A 22,133-nucleotide genomic window follows, 5' to 3' on the forward strand; every position below is an offset into this window, starting at 1 on the left:
ACACCTAAACAAGGCTCCCTTTATCATGAAATGGGTATGTTCCTCTTAAGAATCAGTTTAATTTATTGTATTACAAAATACAAACTCAATGCATGTGATGCTATACATTACAGAAATTCTTATATCTAAAAGTGTCTTGTCACATTTTACTACATTATATGCTTAAGATGAAGTCTATCACTGACTCTTGTCTTATCTTTTCTTGTCCTGTTTTTTCCCGTGTCCCATTTTGTAAACCCTGCCTGATAATTTCTCCAACTTTTTTTTTTCATTTTCTCACTAAAATCATTGTTTTGAACCCTTTTTGCATTCTTATTTCTTACTCTAACCTGGCAGCTCCTCTTGCTGCGCCCTCCTGTGAGGGCCTGCTACTGCAGGATAATGCTGTGTCTGCTGAGATTCGTGCTTTGCTCTCATCCTATTACAATGACAGGTGAAGTAACAGGACTCAGAGGTCTCACTGTTAATACACTGTGAATGTAACTAAAACACTGTTGTTGTTGTTGTTGTTATTGTTATCTATACTAGGCTGCTCATTAGCCTCTGTGCAATAATAACTAACTTTTACCTAAATAAATGTTTATTATTCCTACATTTACCTAAATAAATGTTTATTTTTCCTACAGTTATTGAGTCTTCTGATGACCTCAGCACCACAGTCTCAGACATACTGGCACGGAGGATGCAGGAGCTGGAGCTCCGCAGTCAGCTGGGATCGTCTCCCACATGGATGACTCTGTTTGAGGAAAACATCCCACAAAGCGCCAGTCGCCCTCGTCCCTGTGATTCTCGCCTGTTGGGCCACAGCCCTTGCTCCGCTCGCCGCCCGTCCCGAAGCCCCATGAGCCCACAGAGGTACCCACAGCTGGGTCTGTTATCCTCTGATGCAAGTCTGACTTCAGACAGTGACAGCCACTGCAGCACCAGTCCCTGCTCTCAGCAACATGCCTGGCCTGATTCCAACTTCGCTCTCCTGACATCATCTTCCCCATCCCGTTTTAGGCCGCGCACTTTGTCTCTAGATGCAAAACTCAGCACCCTCAGAGGGCGGGGCTATGGGGCCTTTCAGTGCTCCTGTCAGACTCCTCCCTCTTCTATTGTGAATCCTCTTCAGACATCTCAGTCCCCTCTGTCTTTGTGCAGCACACAAACCACTCTCTCCTGCTCAAGCTCCACCTCCAGTAACAGCTCCAGTAACAGTGACGGCAGCCACAGCCTGGAGCTATCCGAAGGAGTCCCCTTTTCAAGGCCCTCCCCAGCTCGCCGCAGTCTCAGGAACTTACGAGCCAGACTTGATCCTCGCAACTGGCTCCAAAGTCAAGTGTGAGCCTTTTGGCCATGGGGCAAACTTAAATTGTAATACACCTGGCTTAATATATGTGAAACCTCCGACAGTCTGCTAAGATCTGAGTACTGCTCCAGGACAAACTGCATCTATCCTGCTTCATAGAAGAGCCCTAATGGGAATGGCTTCTAACACAAAATAGATGACAATCATCTTGGTTGCTCTGCACTTTAATGGGTTATAAAGTAGTGGGGGACATCCCCACTAAATCAAAATACGGTACAGAGAGTTTTCTTTTAAATATGTGAGGTACTTTTGGGAGAGATGGTTCATGATAATGTAAAGCTCTCTAATTGGAGCACATTTTGTTCTATTTGTGTGTCAGCTATACTGGCCACCTAAAAGTTCTAACTAATAATGCACTAGCAGGTCATATTGTGGTACAGTTGTGCAGTGTTGTTAAGAGAGCAAATTAGCATGTGCCCAGATGAACATTTGATGAGAATGTGTTTTCACATAATTGTGTTGCCTATACTGTGAGAACTGTTTCAGTGTATTTTTCTCCTCATCAGATTATACACCGAAGCCCTTATATTTTTAGCATAATTTCACTGTCAAAATGCTAAACGTCAGTATGTGGACGAAAGCTTTGAATGCCCACACACTTACTGTACTAGTCATTACTGTGTTTACCTGTACAACCTGATCTGATCCATTTTTGCCAATGTTCGGAAGTATTTCTCCATAAATAGGTTACTGCTATTATCTACAATGCAATACCTCTATGTACAAGGAATCGCTAAAAATATATTTCAACATGGCAATACTAGATAATATTATAGTATTGGAGAATAGGTATGTATGTCTTATTTAATTAAGTTATTTACTTTGTCTTTTAAACTCAACACAAATACTTCAATTTCATGAGTGTTACATATGTCAAATGTTTCCATGCAGCATTTTCTGTAAATGTAAATTAGTTTTATATACTAACAAATAAACCTCTTCTCTTTATATTTTGTTTGTACATATTCTGAAGATGTGATTTGCAGAGAATGTTTCAATGGAATCTCGTTGGCAGGTTTTCTACTCTGCACGATCTCATCCTGTATGAAATAAGAAAATGTAAATAATAATTTTAATAAATGTGTTGCGTTTAACTAACTACTAAAGATACATGGCAGTAAATTGAAGCATGTAACTTGCATCTTCACACACAAACCCACAGACCTGCTATATGAGAAGACCAAACATTTTCACTCTTGGTTTCTGGTTCTCCTTTGGCTTTATAACTTTCACCCAGGGGGTCCTATCTGAACGACATCAAATTTAATTTCAGGCAAGAAAGAGCTGTGAAATGCAGTTACAAGAGAGGCTTTATTGCCCATGCTGATATCCTTGGGTTTCTCTGTAGTACAAAGCACTCTTACAAAGGAGGTAGTTGACACTGCGTTCACGGTTATATGCATAGACTAGAATTATGGCCACTCTTACTCATTTTCAAATGTGTCAAAGGAATTTCCAATGCATCCTGCTTTTAGTTTGCAGTGCAGTGTACTAATACCATTAGTGTGCTCTTATAGCTTAACAGCATTTCAAATATAAAACACGTTGATACATAAATAACAAAAAACAATATTTACAGAATAACATTAATAAATACATATATATGGTATAATATGCTTAATATTTTGCTGATTATTGACTTATGTAAGCCGTTTAGGTTTGGCAATCTTATATTTTGTGCTGGGCTACATAAGTGAATAATATTACATTAAACCCAAAGATAATTTACCCCATTTTAATACTGTCCATTCATGTTTTTTGTGCAGCTGTGCTTCTTCTTCTAAGGTGTGACATCTTATTAGCAGGCACTACGTGGGTTGAAAGCTCGCAGAGCCACACCAGCAAGCGTCCTCCAAGCAAATGTGGAGAACTTAGCAGGACAGGTTTCTGCTCTGCTGATGTATCCAGTTGCAATCCGATGGAGACGCTTTGCACCAAATGCATTGTAATGTCCAGGAAGGACTTGATCAACCTAGAAAATGAAGAACACATATTAAATACACATATAAAACCAGCATATTCTGTTAAATTGATATAGTTTCTCTTTGTTACCTGTTCACTGTCCACAAGACCCACAAGGCGCTCACAACTACTGATATAGTCACTTACGTGACTGTAGGGCAGCCAGTCAATCATGGCACCATCATACACTACATCTCCACTGAAGAGCAGTTTGTTCTCTCTGTCATGAAGGCAAATGCTGCCTCTAGAGTGACCAGGCATATGCAACACGGTCAGCTGTCTGTCCCCCAGATTAATTACATCACCTAAACAGAAAGCAAAATATCTTATGAATACTGACATCTGCTGAGAGGCTATTATGCGTAGCTGGGGAGCACCTATTGTACATACTTTTTAGGTTTTCATAAGTAGTAGACATGCCAGCTTGTGATGAAGGTGAGGAAAATGCCCAAATGCCAATAACTTCATTTGACTTAGAAAAAAGGTATATGGGCTATACCAAGACCTGCTGACACTAAAATAACCTCCAGACGAGGTGGCCCACTACTACAACGTGTGAAATAACCAGTGGAAATAAAATGCACCTGTGACATGCTGTAAGTGTGACGTACCCTCTTGCAGTATATGGGTCGGCTGCACGGCCTTGACTTTGTAGTTCCTTGCTCTCCATCCTGGACATGGGGCTTCAGCTATTTCTCTGTCGCTGAGCCAGGTAACCGTCTCAAAATTGTCCCCGTTTGCCAAAGCATCCACCTCTGCGCTGTGGACGCCCACCTGTTGGAACTGATGCAGGCCACCAGAATGGTCGAAGTGGGCGTGGGTGGCAATAGCCAGCAGCGGATTCTTTCGCTGCGGATCCTTGCCCAGTAGCCCTTTAGCGTCGATGTATTCAGGTAAGCTCCTCAAGCCAAGGCCAGTGTCTATTACCACGTCCTGGTGTGTGCCGCGCAGCAGCCAGATGTTGGCCCTGTTGTCTGACTGATAAAACCGCTCCTGGATCCAGAAGAGTCCGTCCCCAAGCGATTTGTGCGCGTACCAGTCGGCCGCAGCCATCCCAGTTTCTGCACCTGTCAAGGCTGCTACAGAAGGATTTTGCCGTCAGGTGTTAAACAGCTGCTACTAGCCGTACTGCTAAAGGTAGTGTATTTCATTGAGGGTGACGCGATGGTGGCCGCAGACACACCCTTAGGGGAGGAGAATGAGGTCATTGGACCTAAGCAAATGACGGTAGGCTTAAAGCCGCTGCTATTGGCAGGGCTTTTCTGCAGCGTCAGCGATGGGCGGTGCGCTTAAAAGTCACAAATGACCACAAGGCGTGCACGATGAGAAAGGCTGTTTTTTGCTCACCCGTGTGTGAGATTGGCTAGCAAGTTGCCTGAGTTAGTCTATTTTCATATGTAGGCCTATATATATATTATTACTACCCCAAGTTCATAGTAGAATTCAATTTCTCTACGACTTATTAGCCTTTCTTCCAAGCACTCTCACTCAGTGAGTACAGTATTTTAAGTGCATTTTCCTGATGGTATAACTTGTTTGTATAAGGAGCTTGAGTTTGGGACAGCATGGCAAAAATTATATATACATATGTATATATACATAAAATATAAAGAATTACAACTATTCCCTGACATTTACCGCATGTATAGAGCTGACATGTGTGTGCTGATGCAGGTCGAGTCGCTGGCTTGCAGCCATGGCAGGCAGGGGCCGTGGAGTGGCTGCCTTCACCTTCAACATCGAGGCTCTGGGCATCAGCAGAGGCAGCATGCCAGAGACCAGGGTGGGGCCCAGTCCACTGTTTCCAGTAAGTAATACAGTATTGTATATCCCCACTCGAGGATGAGTGTGCTACCAGAACACTAAAATACAAGAGCTAATTATTACACAGGAGAGATTGCATGATAAATTGCTGTCTAAACTTTGCATGTTTTACACCCAACTGTTCATTACATCTCAAGACACCCCTGCCCTGTGTTTTATATAGCAAACAGATTTTAAGCCTGTGCCATTGAAAGATGGGGAGGATGATAACTATATGCTGGCATTAAAACAGGAAATGAGAGGAACAATGCAACAAAGACCACACAACATCAAGCCCCGAAACAATAAAGCTGGTGAGAAAAAAATTAATGGGACTAGTCTTCAATTACAGATAATGTAAAATGTGTTGTACTGAATAGAGGTGGAGAGATACACGGAGCGCTACCTCAAGAAAATAAAAATGGGAGATGAAGAATGGACTCCTGGTATAAGTTCAAAATAAATGATATAGATACATTATTAAACTGATTGTTAAGAAAAACATAAATAACTAAATATGTCTGCATTTCAGATTGGAATCTTTTCCCAAAAGAACTGATGCCCCAAAAGAAGAAAACACGTTCAAAGACAAGTATTTGAAATATGCCAATTTAAAAAAAAACAATTCTTTAAGTTTACCCTAATATAATTTTTGTTGTACGGCAACAGACACAAAGAAGAAAGCTGTCAAAGTAACACACAAAGATGCAGAGGCAGTGCTCAGTAAATTAGATGTAAGACAGATTTTGCCATTTGACTTGCAGACTTAGTATAAGCCATATTCAGTTTATAAAATAAATGTACAATTGTTATACCCAGGAACTGGCAAAAAAAGATGATGGAACTACAGAAAACTCTGATGATGAAAAAGAAAAAAAGAAGGAAAATGAAGAACTTGAAGAGGAGGAATTGGAAGAGGAGGATCTTGAAGAGGTTTGAATTGGATATAGCATTTTATCGTGTATCTCAAGTAATACCATGTTTATAAAATATAAATGTATTATCCGTTCTAGGAAAATGATTACATTGAAAGCTATTTTGACAATGGAGAGGACTTTGCTGCTGATAGTGATGACAACATGGATGGTGAAGCTACTTACTGACAATTTCTAGTTCTCCCATATAAATTTCAGGGTTAAATCAGTTAGATTTAAAGGATCAAGTGTAGAAGAGGGATTCTGAAATCATGCTCAATAAAGCTTTATATTCTCAGATTTCTACTCTAGTATTATTTCCCTATTTGTATAAATATGGGTTTACAAATGCTAACATTCAAATTATTAAATTATTTATTTATATTCTTAGATCTAGACAGTTTTAGAGGATAAAAGGCACGACTGTCAACATGTATTATTTAATAAAATATTAACTTTGAGCATTGATAAAATAAAGTAATTCAAACAAACCTGGAAATTCAAAATTACAACAAAAATGAAATACTGTATGCATGCCAATTTCCTACGCTTCCAGGTTAAAAGATAATCCACATTTCCTTAAGCAGAAGAAACTGGGCCCATGCTAATATTATATCACTGAATACTGATAGTGTTAGATGAAATGGAATTAATCTCTCAATAACTGTAATAAATTAATTCTAATTTAAATATTTTATCTTTCTATAAAGTATAGAGCAAATTGGTCCACACATACTGTACAAAACTCATCTAATCAAAATAAAACGTAAAAAAAAAAAAAACAGACAAAAGTAATGCAGTCTTGCAGTCAGACTTGGCATTAGAAAAAGTATAAGCAGATATAGGATGCAATTAAACACAACATTTTTTATCATAAAAATAATTCCTGCTCAAGTAAGTGAAATCGTTGAAAAAGGCAAAATGTAAAATTTTCCCACCCTTGGCCCTAGAATCAAAACTATTCCTTATAGTCACTGCAGACAGGTCCTAATGGCACCAAATGGCCAAAACATTTTTTACCGCAGGACAATAAATTCTAGTTCTTAAGTCCATTTCAAATGCTATAAAACTATAGAACGCACATACTATGTGACTGCCCATGTTATGTATTTAAGTTGTTAGCATCACTGTCTTTGTGTGTGGTGTGATGTGCTGGTCTCTTTCGTTCATCAACATTTCTGTCAGGGTGCCCTGGACCAGCCACTGCATCTTGATTAAGACTGTCTAAGTTAACGTCCAAAACTTTGCCATTGAATTGTCCTAGATGCATATCATCATTAGTTTGTGTTGGATTACCATGATGGCTTACATCCGCTTTCACAAGAACCTCATAATACAGCAAATAAAACACAGGAGTAACAATGCCAACAAACAACATGATGGCAACAGCTGTCCACCATCTCATGCCCCAATCTGCCCCATAATATGGATCCTTTCTTTGCACTGGCTTATACTCCACTTCTGCCAGCAGAGGCTGTTGTTGGTGAAGAGATAAAGAAGACACAACCTGGTTAAGGCTGCTCCGTGAAGGATTAGTGGACTTCACCAGCCGCTCTATGTCTTTATCCTTCTCCAGAAGAAATCCCTCTACGCTGTCAGCAGAGGAGGACGAGTCTGTGGAGGACTCCAGAGGAAGGGCAGTTGAAGCAGAGATCTGCGGCTGGTGCCTGGCACCAGGAGGTGTGGAAGATGGGGCTGGTGTACTCATGTGAGTCTCAGTAAGGATGCTAAAACGCTTCACTGGAATTTTGATTGAACGAAGAGCAAAAAAGTCTTGTTCTTTCAAAAGGTTGTTAGCACGTTTAATATCAGCAACCTGAAAGAGAGCCACAGTAACAATATAAGCTAACAGTTTGTCCTTACCCTTACATTGGGGTATACAGAAATACATATACTAAAGCAAATCAAAATATCACTTTACCGTGCAATGGTATTGGAGAGCAATACTATTGAGTGTATCTCCCTCCTGAATGTCTCTAACCAGATACACAATATCATCCATCTTTTCTCGAGAAGTGCTTCTACGCAATCGCTCTCGACCTCGGGGCCGCAGCTCATAGCTCTCACCATCCTCCTCCGACAAGTCGTTCTCTGAGCAGCTGTTTGTGAACAGGTACGTATGACCTCCATTAGAAGGCTGCACCATAGTGGCTGACTGTAGACCATAGAGCTGGCTCCTAGACATTTTTTCTATGAAAGAAAAATATACAAACAAAACAGCAGTTCAATTAGATTTAACTACATTTCATACAATTAAAGTTGTCAATCAAGGTTTTAAAATTAAATTAAGTCACACAAGTCTACTGCCAAGGTTTACATGCTGGGGCACATTTCACAATTTTATCACCTTTTAAAACGTTTTCTTCTATATTGTTTTAAAAAAAAATTATTTTTATTTTTTATTTAATGCACTGAGCATTATGTGATTACCATGTAGCGATAATACAAACAAATACACAACACAAAATTATCTTTTGCAAAGTTAAACATATTACCCCTGCTTACATTTTTAATAATACTTTCCATAACATAAGAATACAATACAAAAATTCCTACAGTTTACTTTATAAAAGAGTGTGAGAAAGTTGTGACGAATTCATTTGAGGGAAAATGAACATCTATGTGTCAAGGTCCTTCTTTTACGTAACTTTCGCAATCTCAAACACTGGCTGCACTGTGGTTAATTGAACATCCTATCTAATAGTGAGATAATGCGATAACAGATGTTTACCATATGGACGAAATCTGTAAAAAAAAAAAAACAAAAAACAAGAAAACGTGTTGTTCTAGGGTGATCTGTTATTCCCTGTGCATTTGGTGGCACACCCCAATGACATTCAATCACATTATTGTTTAAGTCTACTTAATAATAGCTTTTTGGCATATACTACAGTGATCAGAGCAATAAGATAAGTTACAGACAGCATAATAGATAAAGATGACCGGCCGATTGTTAGGACAAATAGGGCCTGTATTGTATTCTTTAATTATAACTAGAGCTGCCAGAGTTTTCAAATTAAAGTCTGTGCATGCTAACTAAATGCTAGCAAATACACATATGCTTTGTGCCTTCTTCCTATATTTTCTTGTGATTTCAGGTCGATTAACGTTTTGAACTGGGATGTCAGAAATCTCACCTGTTAATGTGGTCGTTAGCTTATTAGGAAAATTAAGAGAAATCCATGACTTCCACGAAACAATTCACAGGCTCACCTTTCCGATGTGGCATACCTGCTGCTGCTGCTAAGTGCTATTGCTGCTAACACTTCTGACTACAAGCTCGAGCTGTTCACGCCACGTCAACAGACTCACTGTGCGTAATGACGTAGAACAAATTACTCGAGCGCAATTTGGACAGCAGATGGGGCAAGAAAGCAACGCGATTCCTGCAAACTGTACTTTTGTATACTCACAGAAAGAAAACTTGTACGTAATAATTTTTAATATTTGTGGGAAACCATTATATATTTGCAACTGTGACCGTTTATTGAATTTTACTAATGTTAATAATGAGATGAATCAGAATTGTAATGTAATGTGTAATTCTAGTGTGTGTGCACCTGCCTATTGACTGCAGATAGAAGGAGATCATCTGATCTTTTGTAAAATTTATTAATTGACCCCGGGTTCCTGACAAATAAAGAATAAACTAAACTTAAAAACAGGCCCTGGGCAATTGAGTAGCTATTTAGAATGCTTTTACACTTTTTATGCCTTTTACACTTTTTCAAATAATTGTAAAACCGCTGTGTAGACGTCACAGAGAGACAGTACGCCTCATCCCCAGTTGGTGGAGCTGTCCGCTACCACTTTAATCTACTCTAGGGAGACAAATGGGATTAAACGTCCAGTCTGATTAGCCAATGCCGCGAGGACAAGCAGGAGCTCTGAAGAAGCTGTAAAGTAATTCTTCTTGAGAGAGAGAGAGAGAGAGAGAAAGAGAGTGTGCGTAACATACAGTAGCAGGCACATGGCCACAACGGTGCGGTGCGCAACAGAGTGGAAACAAGAGAAACCTCAAACAAGAAAGTAGCGGGACTGTTGCCCGGTTTTTACATTTCTCTTGTCGTAGACTGGTAAAGGATACATGCTATATCTGATGTTTGCAGCACATGCTTCCACAAGAGAATTCAACTGGATGCTATTTGGACAAACCTGACGGTTTTGAAAGCCCGTATCGATGGTATCCTCAACAACACTAGATATATAGATATTTACTTCGGACAGAGCCAAGCAAGGTGTCAGGTAAGTTGCACTTTGCGTGTTTTTGAGTGTTTTTGTCGTCTCGAATTAAATATTTATTTTCTCAGTGACAGAAGCGAACATGCCAAAGGATGCGAAAGTTAGGGTCATTTGGGGATGCCTGATGTTTCATATAAAACCCTTTATTATACCATTGAAGTTCTAATAATGTTCCTGTCAGTTTTTGCGCCTAGTTGCCCTAGAAAAAAAAATCAGACCAAAATAAAGTAGCTCCCACGCTACAGACAGTTTAAGCATATTGTACCTTTCTAATGATGTAACCTAATATAATGTGGCTGACCACAGCTAATTTCTTTGTGGTCTATGCCATCACCCCCATCGTCGTTGCCGCTAATAAAAATGAAAAGCCTAAATATTGATTCAGCGTGATCAGTAAATGAATGGCCGGGCAGCCCATTGAAGATGAAGACAAACGCTTCCATGGTTACAGGCAGGATCTCCAGCGTGATTACTGCGCTTTGTCTGGACTTCTCTCTCCCACTGAAATAAAACAACAACTCTGAGGGAACTGCCCCGCATGGTGAGCTGGGCATAGCAGTCCCAAAAGACTCACTTACTAATCTATAGTCTTACTGCAGACATAAGTAACCTGGCACACTTTGTGTTGCGCACATGTGCTGCAAGTGTTAAATAAAAGACTGTTGCCAGTAGCCGTATTTCCCCGTTTCACAGTATTCTGTAGGTCTTGACAATGTAGTTTGCAAGTGTAAAATTAAACTAGCAATACATTTGTCACAATTTTGATTATCAACGCCTTCATTTTTGTTGGTCTTATCATCCGAGAGCCCTTTAGTTCTCAAAAAATGGACTAAAGGTTTTATTGTTCCTCAAAATAATGTACTGTTATATATACATGTATATATAGGTGTATTGTGTACTTTTATCTCACACTGAAAATGGCTTTGATAAAGTAATAACTCATATACTGCCTTACAACATCAATTTGTCACTCCAGTGTTTTGCAGACTTGGGTTGGCCCTGAGCCTTTTGCTCAGAGCTGGGGTCCTTTGTCTGTCAGTGTTTATGTCATTGCCTGGCAGGGGTCAGCCCAGTCGCCCGTGTGGGGGTCTGAGTGTGATTCACGGGGCGGAAACTGTTTTACTGCTTGCCTCTCACTTCTCCTGTCTCATCTCCTAATGTTTCACACTATAAAAAGAAGCACTGCCATAAACTGCTCTTCTGATGGTTGTCAAAATGTTTGTTGAACATGATCTCAGAGTAATCACTTCTTTGGTGTTAACACAGAGGGATAAGCTCTTCTCTGCAACAAGCAGAGCAGGTGCAGCAGATGTGTTTGTTTGAGTTTCTGGTCAAGCGCCCAGTATTTCGTAGTTGATTCTCCCAAAACCCCAGTCATGATGTAATATAAAACTCTTAAAAAAAAAAAAAAAACTCACATATATGCAGATAACTGATGGTTAAACCATATCCAGTTTAGTAGCCTTATACACCATAATTTGTGCACTGTTACTGCTTACACCCAGAGCAGCTTAAAGACTATCTATGAAGGCTCCACGCTAAAATTGCACTGACAAAAGAGAAAGGATTTCTATAGTGAAGGCACAACTTTAACTTTAACTTATATAGTCCAAAACATATGTCAGCACTTGGGTTTTGTCTATCTTATCTAGTTATCACAAATTGTCTCTTTCATATTGTGATATCAATTCTAAGACATATTACCTTCCCTTAATAGTAAACAGCAATTATGGACTTTTCTTTATATTATATGTTTTTATATTTCTTATTTAATCTAGACAGTCTCATGTCTCTTGTAGTGGCAAGACCAGTGTATCTGTGGCCTCACAGATCACTAACGATCCTGAGGTCTGTGTAGTGACAGAGGGGCTGAGCTGTGCCCCAGGAGGTTTCTGTACTGTGGCTCTGTACCTCTTGTATGTAGGACATAGACACATTTTTGTTGTTATTTTATTAAAGCTGCAGTGAGACCCCTGCAGCTTTCTGAGATATGTGACCTCTGACCTCAAGTGATATTTACAAAGCTTGAGATAACTGTGAACTATGTTAATGGCATCTTCTGGTCAAAACTGAGGACTGTATTCAGTAACTTGCATTTGCTTAAATATAATTTCTACAGTCTATCACAATACAATCTTTCAGGAATCGTAAAGCTTTTAGAAAAATAAATTAGAATAAAAACTCCTCCATCATAATTTTCCTCCCAGTGCCTTTATACTCTTGTCGGCCTTCAGTTGTGTGCTTTGTTTTTTCTCACATATTTGTTGTGTGTTCTTGTTCAGGAGTGACAAAAAGCAATAAGGGGCTGAATAGGATGGTTTGCATTCTAGCAAAGAAAAGACCTGCATGCCAGAAAAGCAAGCGTAGCCGAAAGAACTGAGATCTTGCCATGTTAAAAATGCACACAAAACACAAAGAAGACCATGAGGGCTCAAAAGCTTACTCCTTGAAGTTGTATGCTGGTCAGTGAATCGTAAAGTCCAGTTTCTTCTTGAGTGAAAATACGCCCCCATTCTGGTTAGTTTCTTTTGAAATGCAATTAGCATTTCATCCAGGCCCTACTGGTTACATGCAATGAAGTAATGCCCTTTTTTAATTTGGTCCTTTGGTCTGTGGGGCGCTGGAGAGCTCAACCTCATTTAATGCTCGAAAAGGGCTTCTCTGTCTGCATTTCTTCCATACAAGCGTATCAGTCAGGGTACAAAGGAACCCCACTGGAACCACTTATTTGTATGCTCACATACTTACCTATATCCATTATTTTCTGAAGAACCTTAAGATGACCCAATTATATTTTGTTATCCTGACCACAGCCTCTTACCTGCTCATGCTTTCCCAGATGGTTGAATACTGAGTTTATTTGATCGTGTTAAAAAGGCCGTCCTATGAATTCTAGAATTAGTTCTGAAACAAATAATAAACTTGCTGTGCCATACAATTCTTACTTCATCAGCTCAGCGAAGGTTTTGCTTAAGATAGTTACTGACGTCTGGACATGAAACTCTTTCTAACTGAGTGACAGTTTTGTCTCATGTGATGTCATATGTTTAAGTTGTAGTATAATATTTATAGTTTATATTTTAGTTTCCCCCCTGAGTTGCAAGAACAGTCACTGATCTAAAAATACCAAAAACAGAACATTTAAAGTGCAATTATGGTTTTTGAGTTGACCCAGAATGGCAGCTGTGGCTTGAGGAGGGTGGTTCATAAGGTATTGTAACAGACATACAGACAAAGAGGTCACATTGAATTTGAACATTATAGCGACCTCTCACATTGTTATTGTGACAGGCCTTGCTGGCATCAATGATGATCCCAAAGAAAAGCTTTGATGTGTTGTTTTTATTGGCAAATTTGCATCTGTGGTAATTATTTTATTTGAGATTGCTCTTAGATAGTAAACAAATGTTGTAAGAACTCTCTTATATGTGGGGATCATAATGACAGAGTAGATGTAGTGCATCTGTGGCCAATCTGGCTCTATATCATTGTACAGAGTTGTAAGATTGATAAATGAGCTCCCACTGCAGGCCTCCCATACTCAAATACTACATGTGTGTGTGTGAGAATCAGTCTGCCAAATATTACCACAAGTTACTCACCAAGGGCGTCTCTGGAGCAGGGAAGCCCCAGGGCAGGAGTCCCACATGGGAAAGCCCAAGATTAAGAGGCTGTAATCCCACACAGTTACTACCAAAAAGGAAGTAAATGTATTTCTTTACACTCTTAAAAATGTGGTGCACTCTAATTTAATGGACGAATAAATACTGTAGCACATTCGATTTGGCAAACTGGCTTGGAAAGTAGTTGTTCATTGGCCTCATATGTTCTGTAAAATTAAACAGGCAACTGCATTACCTAGTGCCATTATGGTCTATCTGTATCAGTCCCTTGTGCCATGTTAATCATTCCTATTCATTTTATGCCATCTCTTAAAAGACTTTTAGACTTTCGAAGAACAAAGGTTTCACTTTTCTAATAGACAGATCAATGTAAGCTACAGTGGTCAGTGTGGATCAGTTGTCATGGCACTTTCTATAAGGTGAATCCCACACACTTAAGATCCTCCAAATGTGAAGTCTTAGGTGGACATTGAATAATTGATGTTAAAGATTACGACAGAGAGAAACTCTAGAGGCATCAGCGGTGAACACTGACCTCAGGAGCAGCCCTGGAACCTGACACTATGGCTTGACACCTCTGACTGGGACAGCTAAAGACCAGTGCAAAAGATTTGAGTCAGGATCCTAACAACATTTGGACCAAGAGGTGATAGGTCAAAGTAACATGCCACCAAAGAAGAGCTTTTGTCATCACTCTAGCTTGTCATTGTCCCTCTCAATTTTCTCCTGCGGGGAAGGCTGCCTAGTCATGAGCTATCCATCACTGAAAAAATGGCCCTCCTTAAAGGCAAAAGTGAATGTATGGGAAGTGATCCAGCAATAAAACAGAGAAAGACTTATTGCTATGACCATCTTTACACAATATTCCACAGTCCTTCTGTTTGTCATCAGCTGTCACGTTGCTTTTAGATCGCAGTATATTGAACATATTTATCCACATTTTTTATAAATCCATTGTGACAGTGTTTAGTCCCAAGTCTGTGTTATTGTTATCTGAAGTCTGAGCCAGGCCCTCCATGCCCTCTGTGATGAAGCAGACACATTCTTGGTCCTTCTCTGATTCCTGGGGTGTGTCTGGCACAACACATGACACTTGAAACTATAGACCTGTGCCACATTCACAGTCAAACTGTCCACAAGAATACAATAGAAGCATACTCTGAATCTGTGACAATGACCTTGATGGTACTTTCTGAACCTCTACAAAGTGTAAATAAATAAGAAACTGCCCTGTTGCAGCTGTTGCTTTTCTCTCGATTGTGCCCCACTCTGCCATGTTTCCAGATGTAGATACAACCAGGTGCACCATAAGCCTTGACCAAAGTGGATTTGTGCTGTGTAAGGCAGCAGGATCAAACGCTAGACTTCTTTCTATTTCACTCAGGGTTTTGCAGCTTTGTACTAAAGTTTCCCCATCTCAAAGAGGAGCACGGTGAATAACAGGATTTATTCAGCTCTCCCCTCTGCTCTTTGTCCAGTGACAGACACACCTCTTTTCCCCTTGGCCTTTCAGGCTCAGTCCCCCACAGTCCCCTATGCGCCCTGGCCAAATCCCTTTTTGATGGATTTTACAGTCTCACACAGTTGCAGTTATGTGGCATGACAAACATAAACTTAGTATATAATATCAAGTTTAGTGAAGAGCCAGATTGTTATGTAAAATTTTCCTTTGCACTTGTAAGTTAGTAGTTGCTGATGTTCTCTTTCAACCTTGTAATTACTTATAAGTAGCTTACATTGGCTGTGTGTGTAACATGCAGATTGTGAATGGAAAAAGCTCGAGACTAAGCCTCCTCCCCCTTTGTCTCAAACAAATGTCCCAAAATAATGTAAGGGTTAGCTCTTCAATTAATATAATATATTCTATAATGTAATATTGTCTTGTGTGCAGGAATGCTTCCTGTCCTTCTGCTTCCTGGACTGATCCTGGCTCTGTCCATCCCTGCCACTACATCTGCGTCAGCCACACTCAAATTTCTGGAGGAGACAGTAAAGGTGGTCAATGAGAGTTCGGACAGCGTGATCAGACTAACCGTAGGGAAGGAGGGTGACCCTATTAATGTAACAGCTTTGGTTCGGGTATGACAGTTTGTTTCATACTTAGCCTAATAAGTAATTCCCCATCTAGTCATTTGAATAGTAGTCCAATTGAAGTTTGCTTCTTTTGTTTATACTCTGTAGCTGGAGGGAGAAGATACAGGGGATTTTATAGACCCAGTGCGTCCAGTCATTCTGACAGCCAGTGAATCCAGTAAAATCATCTTCATTTCGGTGAAGAACGATGACCTCCCAGAAGCAGACGAGACTTTTACTTTCACACTTGAAATTCAGGTGAGTTTTCCATGAACTGGGCCTACTGCTAAAATATATGTGTTTGTTAATAATAATAGTGATTTTATATTGTACATTGGGCCTATTCAATCCTTGCCCTGGAATTTGGTGAAATAATTTAGCTAGATAAATCACAGAAAAATTTGAGTCTTGTTTCAATATTAATTTGTAAAATGTTGACAAAGAGGAAATTGTGCATAAACTGCTTTTGTGCGCCAGCTGCAGTTGTGTGGTGTTGGCATTTTGTGTAAATACATTGTTGGTCTTTCTCCTGGTTTTGTTGGAGTTTCCATAACAACCAGAAATTCCTCACACCCAGATTCAGTCTCCATGGCTTAAAGTATTTACTTGTCAAAGTTGATTGATGAACTTATTAATTTTTTTTGTATAAAGTTCAAGATGCTGACTTCAAACATTGCCCTAGCTCAAAACTGCTGAATAAATGGACAATGTGTTTCTTTGTACAATTATGAAATGCATTTCTTGAGTTTTGGTTTTATCTCAGTTGAAAAGGTCCATATTTAATTTGCCTCAAGACTGAAACACCATATGAGGCCCACTTAGCCCTTCTGTTTGTACTACAACAAACCTTGCAGATGCTTCCCTATCACCTTCCTAAAGGTAGTCTCGGGGACTGGTAAGGGGCTAAAGGCATGCCAAATTCATAAAAGTTTCTTTTTGTTATTAGGGCTGACTAATATGACAAAAAATGTATCACTATGATTTTTTTCTCATATTGATCAATCTTGATTATTGATTCAATTGTATTTTGTCTTATTAAAATCCAAAAATTGACAAATTTCTTCCATCAAAGTCTGAACTCTGCTCCAAACTACACACATTTACTGACAGAGGATTGGTTTTTGACCTCTCGATTAAAAAGCTCAAGATGTTTATTGATGATTAGAAATTATCTAATCTCAATCTTGATAAAATTTGATTCATTGGGCAGCCCTAGTTGTTACACTGCTTAACAATAACAAAATTAGTAAAGTTTAGTTTTTATTCTTCAAGTCACAATCAACTTAAATGTTGCCAGCCAGGTACTGAGCTGTTCGCTAAAACAAATCCACTGTTAACTGGTCACTTTTGAGAGGGACCTCAAAGTGTTGGAGTCACTTAAAGATCCAGGAGAATGTACATTTATTGGAGTTTCGTGCCAAATCCCAGAACACAATACAAACCTCAAGAGGAGTCCCACTGATAGGCGCATTTGACCAGTACTTCCTGTCTTTGTGTGGTCTCATCAGGGCTCCTCTGTGGGAATGCAGAGATGGTGTGTAGCTCAGAACACAGCAAACTTTTATGAATGTTTGTGTTTTCAGGTATTAAACTGTGTAATACGTAGAATTTTTTTGTTTCCAGGACTCCTCTAATGGCGTTACAGTTGGACAACCCAATAAGGCCACTATCACTATTCTCTCCAATGACAATGCCTTTGGAATTATTTCCTTCAATTCTGTAAGCCCCTCAGAATTCACTCATAATATACAAAACACAATGTTAAATAATATATATACATTACACTCACCTCTTTTTATTTATCGCAGACAGCAGAGTTAGTAGTTACTGAACTCAGAGGGAGAAACCTCAGTGTCCCTTTGACACTGGTACGACAAAAGGGAACGTATGGCACTGTGACTGTTTCATTTGAGGTGATTACCATCAACACGAACCAAGCCAGTGATGACCTAAGCCCAGACCAGGGAAACATCACCATCCCTGTGGGACGATCCTCTGCACAGTTCAGCATTTTTATTAAAGATGATCAGGTATAACAGGAATTCAAATTCAAAATGTCCAATACTGAACCGAGTATGTTTTAAAAGAGTGTTTCTTCTATCTCTGTGCCCTAGGACCCTGAAGATGATGAGATGTTTTTGGTGAAGCTCACAGGAGTGGCAGGGGGTGCTCTCCTGGGTGATGCCAGCAGTGTCCAGTTAAGGATTCTACGTAATGACAGTCCACTGCGTTTCTCACTCACATTTCTGAGTGTCCCAGAGTCTGCTGGCGTGATCGCACTCAACATCACACGTGGACAAATGAATGAGGAAGACCCACTGGTTGGATCCTTTGACTCTCAAGTGAGATTTTAGCTGTAATAGTCTATTACCTTATTGTTTCCCTCTGTGGTCAATTTCTTATTCTTTCTTTGCCTTCCTTCTGCTTTTTAAAGACAGTAACATTCAATACAGTACAATTTAAAAACCTAGACTGAAGAGTAATGTAGGCGTATAAATAGTGGCATTGTACATTTGTTAAACAGCAAACATTTCTAGAATGTATTAACTCACCCAGAAATCATCTTTGTAACTAATGCTACTCTGCTGAATACTTTATTGTATCTAGCTAAACATGTATGTTCCTCTTCAGGTTTCTATTGATTACACGGTGGTACAAGCTGGTGCCACACTAGGGCTTGACTTCATTGAACTGCAGCCTGTGAGAACTGTTACATTTGCACCGTTTGTCAACAAAACTAGTCTCCTCTTCAATATTACTGATGACGCAGATCCAGAAATTGCAGAATCCTTCCAAATAAAACTGTTAAAAGATACTATCAGAGGAGATGCAGTTTTAGTGTCACCCTTTGAGGTGCACATCACTATTGAGCCAAACGACAAAGCTTTTGGGGTCTTATCACTCAGCAGTAGTGTTGTAATGCAACCACTTATTATAGATGAAGATCTCACATCAAGGTAATGTAAAAATTATGCAAATCTCTCTAATGCTACAACATTCTGACTAATTACCATTATTTTTTCTAGATTTGAAGGGATTGTCATCGTGAGAAATGGGGGCAGCTTTGGTAATGTGTCAGTTAAATGGATTATAAGTAGAAACTCCAGCTCTAGCATTCCTGTGTCTGAGGATTTGGGACCTAATTTGGGAACTGTAAGATTCGCTGCTGGACAAGTGACGACTGTGATTCCCTTAAACATTGTGAATGATGATGTACCTGAAGAAGCAGAGGTGTTTGTGTTCCAGTTACTGCCAACTTCTGTCACTGGCAATGCAGAAGTGGATGAGCCCATGGAGGTATGCATGAACTGTATTCACATCGTAGGGATGAACTGTGTCCACATAGTAGGGACAATATATAATTATGTAGTTTAGCATGATAATAACACAATAATTGTTTGTGGTACATTTTGTATAATTGTGAAAATCGCCAATAAAGAAGATTTGCCATTATAGAATCTATCTATGTCATGTTAAACTGGCAGCAATTTTAATAATTATCATGATATTACAGTTACTCACAGTTATTTTGGCTATGATAATAGTGATACAACATTTTATATGGTCTCATATCATGTACATAGAAGCATCTGTTTGGTGGGTGCTCACTGTATGGTTTTGAGGCAGGCTTAGCACATTATAAAAGAGCCATTGTGTTGTGGGGGATGCTTTTAGGTGGAAGAAAATAGTCCTGCTCTGTGTGTGTGGGTGATTTCATTTTTGTAGTTGTATTGTGTCCCTTTTGGAACAGCCCATGTGTGAAGATGTGGGCAGATCTAAGTCCTGATTAGGGCTGGGTGATATGGCAATTAAAAACTGAATTGTTCCCTGTGGTGATATGCTATTTTCTTGATATCATATTATATTCCATTGCTTCTAGCAGCTCAAATACGCACACTCTCCAAACACACTCCTCTAATTGGTCAGTCCCTGGGTGAATGACAGGTGGATTTAACAAATCACTTAATCTCTAAAGCAGTATTCATAACGAAGTACATGATTCGTCCTAAAACCAAAACCATAAGTCTTTTTCCATATTGCTCACCCCTTGTCCTGATCAAGTTTAATTGCCTGGGATTAAGTCAGGCTTTATTTGCATACCACAATTTATTTGTTTGGTACGAGCTTTTATATATAACATGTATATTTGTGCCCTTTTTTCTCCAAGATGTTCAGGCCCCCTGTCTGTTACCTTGTAAATATAATAGTTTTGCTAAGGAAATGGGAGAATGTGTGGTTTAAATTAGGGTTCTGAGCTGAGCTATTCTTGTTATAGTACATATTTTAAGTTGCCATAATAAACACTTTGTAACAGGGAAACAGCATACAAGCTAACCCCAAAGTACGTTGATGGAAAGTCTGATGTGTTATTACAGGCCTAGTGGATAAAAATAAAGCACTTCATTTTCTCTTTTAAGCATAGAACCTAATTTGTTTACTAAGGTCTTGTACATCAATGCTTTTATAATAACAGTGACCACATAGTTTCATCATTGATTTGACATTTGTTTCTTTTTTGCTGTTTATTTTCAGATGGTGTTTTACATCCAGGACAGTGACGATGTTTATGGGTTTTTCCAATTTGATTCAAAGAAAGAACAGAAGATCCAGAGCCAGCCTGAGGGGCGATACTTGTCTCTAAACTTGTTGCGTGGTGGCGGTACTTTGGGTGCTGTCTCCGTGTCTATCACAGCTCTCTATATTCCTGCTGGTCCAATAGACCCAGCTCGAGCCAAGGACCAGATACTGAATGTCAGCAGGACAGTTAATATTGTCTTCACGAGGGAGCGGGAGGTTCATGTGACTTTGCCAATCAGAAATGATGCTTTTCTGCAAAATGATGCTCACTTTTTAATAAAGGTATCTTAATATGCACTAGTTCATTTGTAATAGTAGCTTGTCTTACCCTTTGTTTTAAACTAGTAACACTTTGAAGAATTCAGTGCCGTCCAAAGTACCTAGGCCTAAGTGTCTAATTAGCATGTGTGACCCACTGGCACTCAAATCTGGCATGTTGATACTGGAAGTCCCAATGAATAGTTTAAGCTAACAACATCTGACTCTTGAAAGAGTTCATATTGTCTTTTCAAGGTTAACAAGTCTATTTCTTCTTTAGCTGGATTCATTAGAGCTGGTGGACATCAAACCTTCTATCCCTTCTAGAAGCCCTCGATTTGAAGGACCTCTCAGTGTGACTCTGACCATTACATCTGACATAGCCAATGGAGAAATCGGCTTCATAACTAACAGCACAGTGGAGGTGTTTGAACCAGAGCTCAGTAACAGTACTACGGTAAGTTTATTGTAATTGACATATGCCTGTAGGTTAAAATAAAAGGCAATTTATTGTTTGAAAGTAGAACAGAGCATCAAATCCTGTTCACTTTATTTGGGACAACACTGGCTCACATGAATTATAATCAATTTCTTAAGTTAGGTTTATAAACCAAATGGTGCTTTAACTAGTTATGTCCTCGAACAAGACACTTCTCTGACCTTGCCTAAATAGGAATGCATTGTTTGGTCACTGGATTATGTATGGACAATACATGAGAGGAGTCAAGAAAGACAAATTTGTAATTTATGTGCAATACTGATAGAATAAGCTTCATAATAATGATAATTTTTATTATTAAGGTGAGCCTTCCTCTACGCCGTGATGGGACAGATGGTAAGGCTGAGGTATTTTGGAGTCTTCGTCCCATCGGTGCTAATTTTAAAGATGTCACTGCCATGGACCTGAGTCCATTCAATGGGACAGTGGTTTTCCTGTCTGGACAAAGTGACGCTTCAATCAACTTCACTGTTTTTGCTGACGATATCCCTGAAGTGAATGAGACATTGTTGATCACTCTAGACAGGTATGATGTAAGCGTTGTTCTGATGGTTAAACTTAACTCTATATTTGTTCATAGTTTTTTGGATGGCTCATTTACATTTTTTAATCAGACTGTGAGTAGTTTGAAGACCATTGACAAAAATGTAGAAAACATGATACTCTACACATTAACAACTTATGAAATAGTCCCTTAACAACAATACAAATATGATGGACAGATAACTTGGTTCAAACAAGTGTAGTAGAATGAGAAATCACAAACAAGGAAGGTGCTTTGACTGTGTGGTGTAAACATATAACAAGAAACAACTTTTAATTAACACATT

At 39.3% G+C, this 22,133-nt stretch overlaps 5 protein-coding genes across 6 annotated transcripts in view; 3 read left to right on the top strand and 2 right to left on the bottom strand.

Annotated features, from left to right (window-relative positions):
- Nucleotides 1-2,581, top strand: part of rtkna (rhotekin a) — an 11,048-nt gene extending 8,467 nt beyond the window's left edge. The window contains exons 2-3 of the mRNA XM_055161920.1: nucleotides 1-34; nucleotides 627-2,581. Of these exons, the coding sequence (XP_055017895.1) occupies nucleotides 1-34; nucleotides 627-1,327 (735 nt within the window). The 3' untranslated portion in view covers nucleotides 1,328-2,581. The remainder of the gene's footprint in view (nucleotides 35-626) is intronic.
- Nucleotides 2,582-2,643: 62 nt separating this feature from the next.
- On the bottom strand, nucleotides 2,644-5,311 carry mblac2 (metallo-beta-lactamase domain containing 2). Of its 2 annotated transcripts, none has more exons than XM_020935552.2 (3): nucleotides 3,925-5,311; nucleotides 3,404-3,618; nucleotides 2,644-3,323 (listed from the first exon to the last, which is right to left on the bottom strand). In XM_020935552.2, the coding sequence occupies exons 1-3, from the start codon at nucleotides 4,364-4,366 to the stop codon at nucleotides 3,150-3,152; spliced, it is 831 nt and encodes a 276-aa protein (XP_020791211.1). In that variant the 5' UTR covers nucleotides 4,367-5,311; the 3' UTR covers nucleotides 2,644-3,149. The 2 variants fall into 2 exon arrangements, with proteins under 2 accessions (XP_020791211.1, XP_055017635.1); XM_055161660.1 differs by having other exon boundaries at nucleotides 3,898-5,311.
- Nucleotides 4,596-6,328, top strand: polr3g (polymerase (RNA) III (DNA directed) polypeptide G). The gene is made up of 8 exons (XM_020935561.2): nucleotides 4,596-4,804; nucleotides 4,988-5,120; nucleotides 5,301-5,430; nucleotides 5,497-5,562; nucleotides 5,649-5,708; nucleotides 5,786-5,850; nucleotides 5,936-6,049; nucleotides 6,130-6,328. The coding sequence occupies exons 2-8, from the start codon at nucleotides 5,010-5,012 to the stop codon at nucleotides 6,217-6,219; spliced, it is 636 nt and encodes a 211-aa protein (XP_020791220.1). The 5' UTR covers nucleotides 4,596-4,804; nucleotides 4,988-5,009; the 3' UTR covers nucleotides 6,220-6,328.
- A 128-nt stretch (nucleotides 6,329-6,456) lies between these two features.
- On the bottom strand, nucleotides 6,457-9,310 carry lysmd3 (LysM, putative peptidoglycan-binding, domain containing 3). The gene is made up of 3 exons (XM_020935526.2): nucleotides 9,168-9,310; nucleotides 7,952-8,220; nucleotides 6,457-7,846 (listed from the first exon to the last, which is right to left on the bottom strand). The coding sequence occupies exons 2-3, from the start codon at nucleotides 8,213-8,215 to the stop codon at nucleotides 7,133-7,135; spliced, it is 978 nt and encodes a 325-aa protein (XP_020791185.1). The 5' UTR covers nucleotides 8,216-8,220; nucleotides 9,168-9,310; the 3' UTR covers nucleotides 6,457-7,132.
- Nucleotides 9,311-9,895: 585 nt separating this feature from the next.
- Nucleotides 9,896-22,133, top strand: part of adgrv1 (adhesion G protein-coupled receptor V1) — a 75,378-nt gene continuing 63,140 nt past the window's right edge. The window contains exons 1-11 of the mRNA XM_055162094.1: nucleotides 9,896-10,275; nucleotides 15,787-15,974; nucleotides 16,077-16,226; nucleotides 17,592-17,687; nucleotides 17,777-17,998; nucleotides 18,083-18,310; nucleotides 18,600-18,925; nucleotides 18,995-19,265; nucleotides 20,502-20,828; nucleotides 21,085-21,261; nucleotides 21,606-21,829. Coding sequence (XP_055018069.1) covers nucleotides 15,789-15,974; nucleotides 16,077-16,226; nucleotides 17,592-17,687; nucleotides 17,777-17,998; nucleotides 18,083-18,310; nucleotides 18,600-18,925; nucleotides 18,995-19,265; nucleotides 20,502-20,828; nucleotides 21,085-21,261; nucleotides 21,606-21,829 — 2,207 coding nt within the window. The 5' untranslated portion in view covers nucleotides 9,896-10,275; nucleotides 15,787-15,788. The remainder of the gene's footprint in view (nucleotides 10,276-15,786; nucleotides 15,975-16,076; nucleotides 16,227-17,591; nucleotides 17,688-17,776; nucleotides 17,999-18,082; nucleotides 18,311-18,599; nucleotides 18,926-18,994; nucleotides 19,266-20,501; nucleotides 20,829-21,084; nucleotides 21,262-21,605; nucleotides 21,830-22,133) is intronic.

The sequence above is a fragment of the Boleophthalmus pectinirostris genome, unplaced genomic scaffold (assembly GCF_026225935.1).
Source record: "Boleophthalmus pectinirostris isolate CB_2022bp ecotype Guang Dong unplaced genomic scaffold, ASM2622593v1 HiC_scaffold_4, whole genome shotgun sequence".
Classification (NCBI taxonomy): domain Eukaryota; kingdom Metazoa; phylum Chordata; class Actinopteri; order Gobiiformes; family Gobiidae; genus Boleophthalmus; species Boleophthalmus pectinirostris.

Bases quoted from the DNA above. Each gene is read 5' to 3' on its own strand.
- polr3g (XM_020935561.2), top strand. From the start codon at position 5,010: ATGGCAGGCAGGGGCCGTGGAGTGGCTGCCTTCACCTTCAACATCGAG. The intron at 5,431-5,496 runs GTGAGAAAAAAA...TGTACTGAATAG, and splicing joins GCCCCGAAACAATAAAGCTG to AGGTGGAGAGATACACGGAG. The intron at 5,709-5,785 runs GTATTTGAAATA...GTACGGCAACAG, and splicing joins GAAAACACGTTCAAAGACAA to ACACAAAGAAGAAAGCTGTC.
- lysmd3 (XM_020935526.2), bottom strand. From the start codon at position 8,215: ATGTCTAGGAGCCAGCTCTATGGTCTACAGTCAGCCACTATGGTGCAG. The intron at 7,847-7,951 runs GTAAAGTGATAT...GCTCTCTTTCAG, and splicing joins CTCTCCAATACCATTGCACG to GTTGCTGATATTAAACGTGC.
- mblac2 (XM_055161660.1), bottom strand. From the start codon at position 4,366: ATGGCTGCGGCCGACTGGTACGCGCACAAATCGCTTGGGGACGGACTC. The intron at 3,619-3,897 runs GTGCATTTTATT...CTTTCTGTTTAG, and splicing joins ACACTTACAGCATGTCACAG to GTGATGTAATTAATCTGGGG. The intron at 3,324-3,403 runs GTAACAAAGAGA...TTCATTTTCTAG, and splicing joins GTCTTGTGGACAGTGAACAG to GTTGATCAAGTCCTTCCTGG.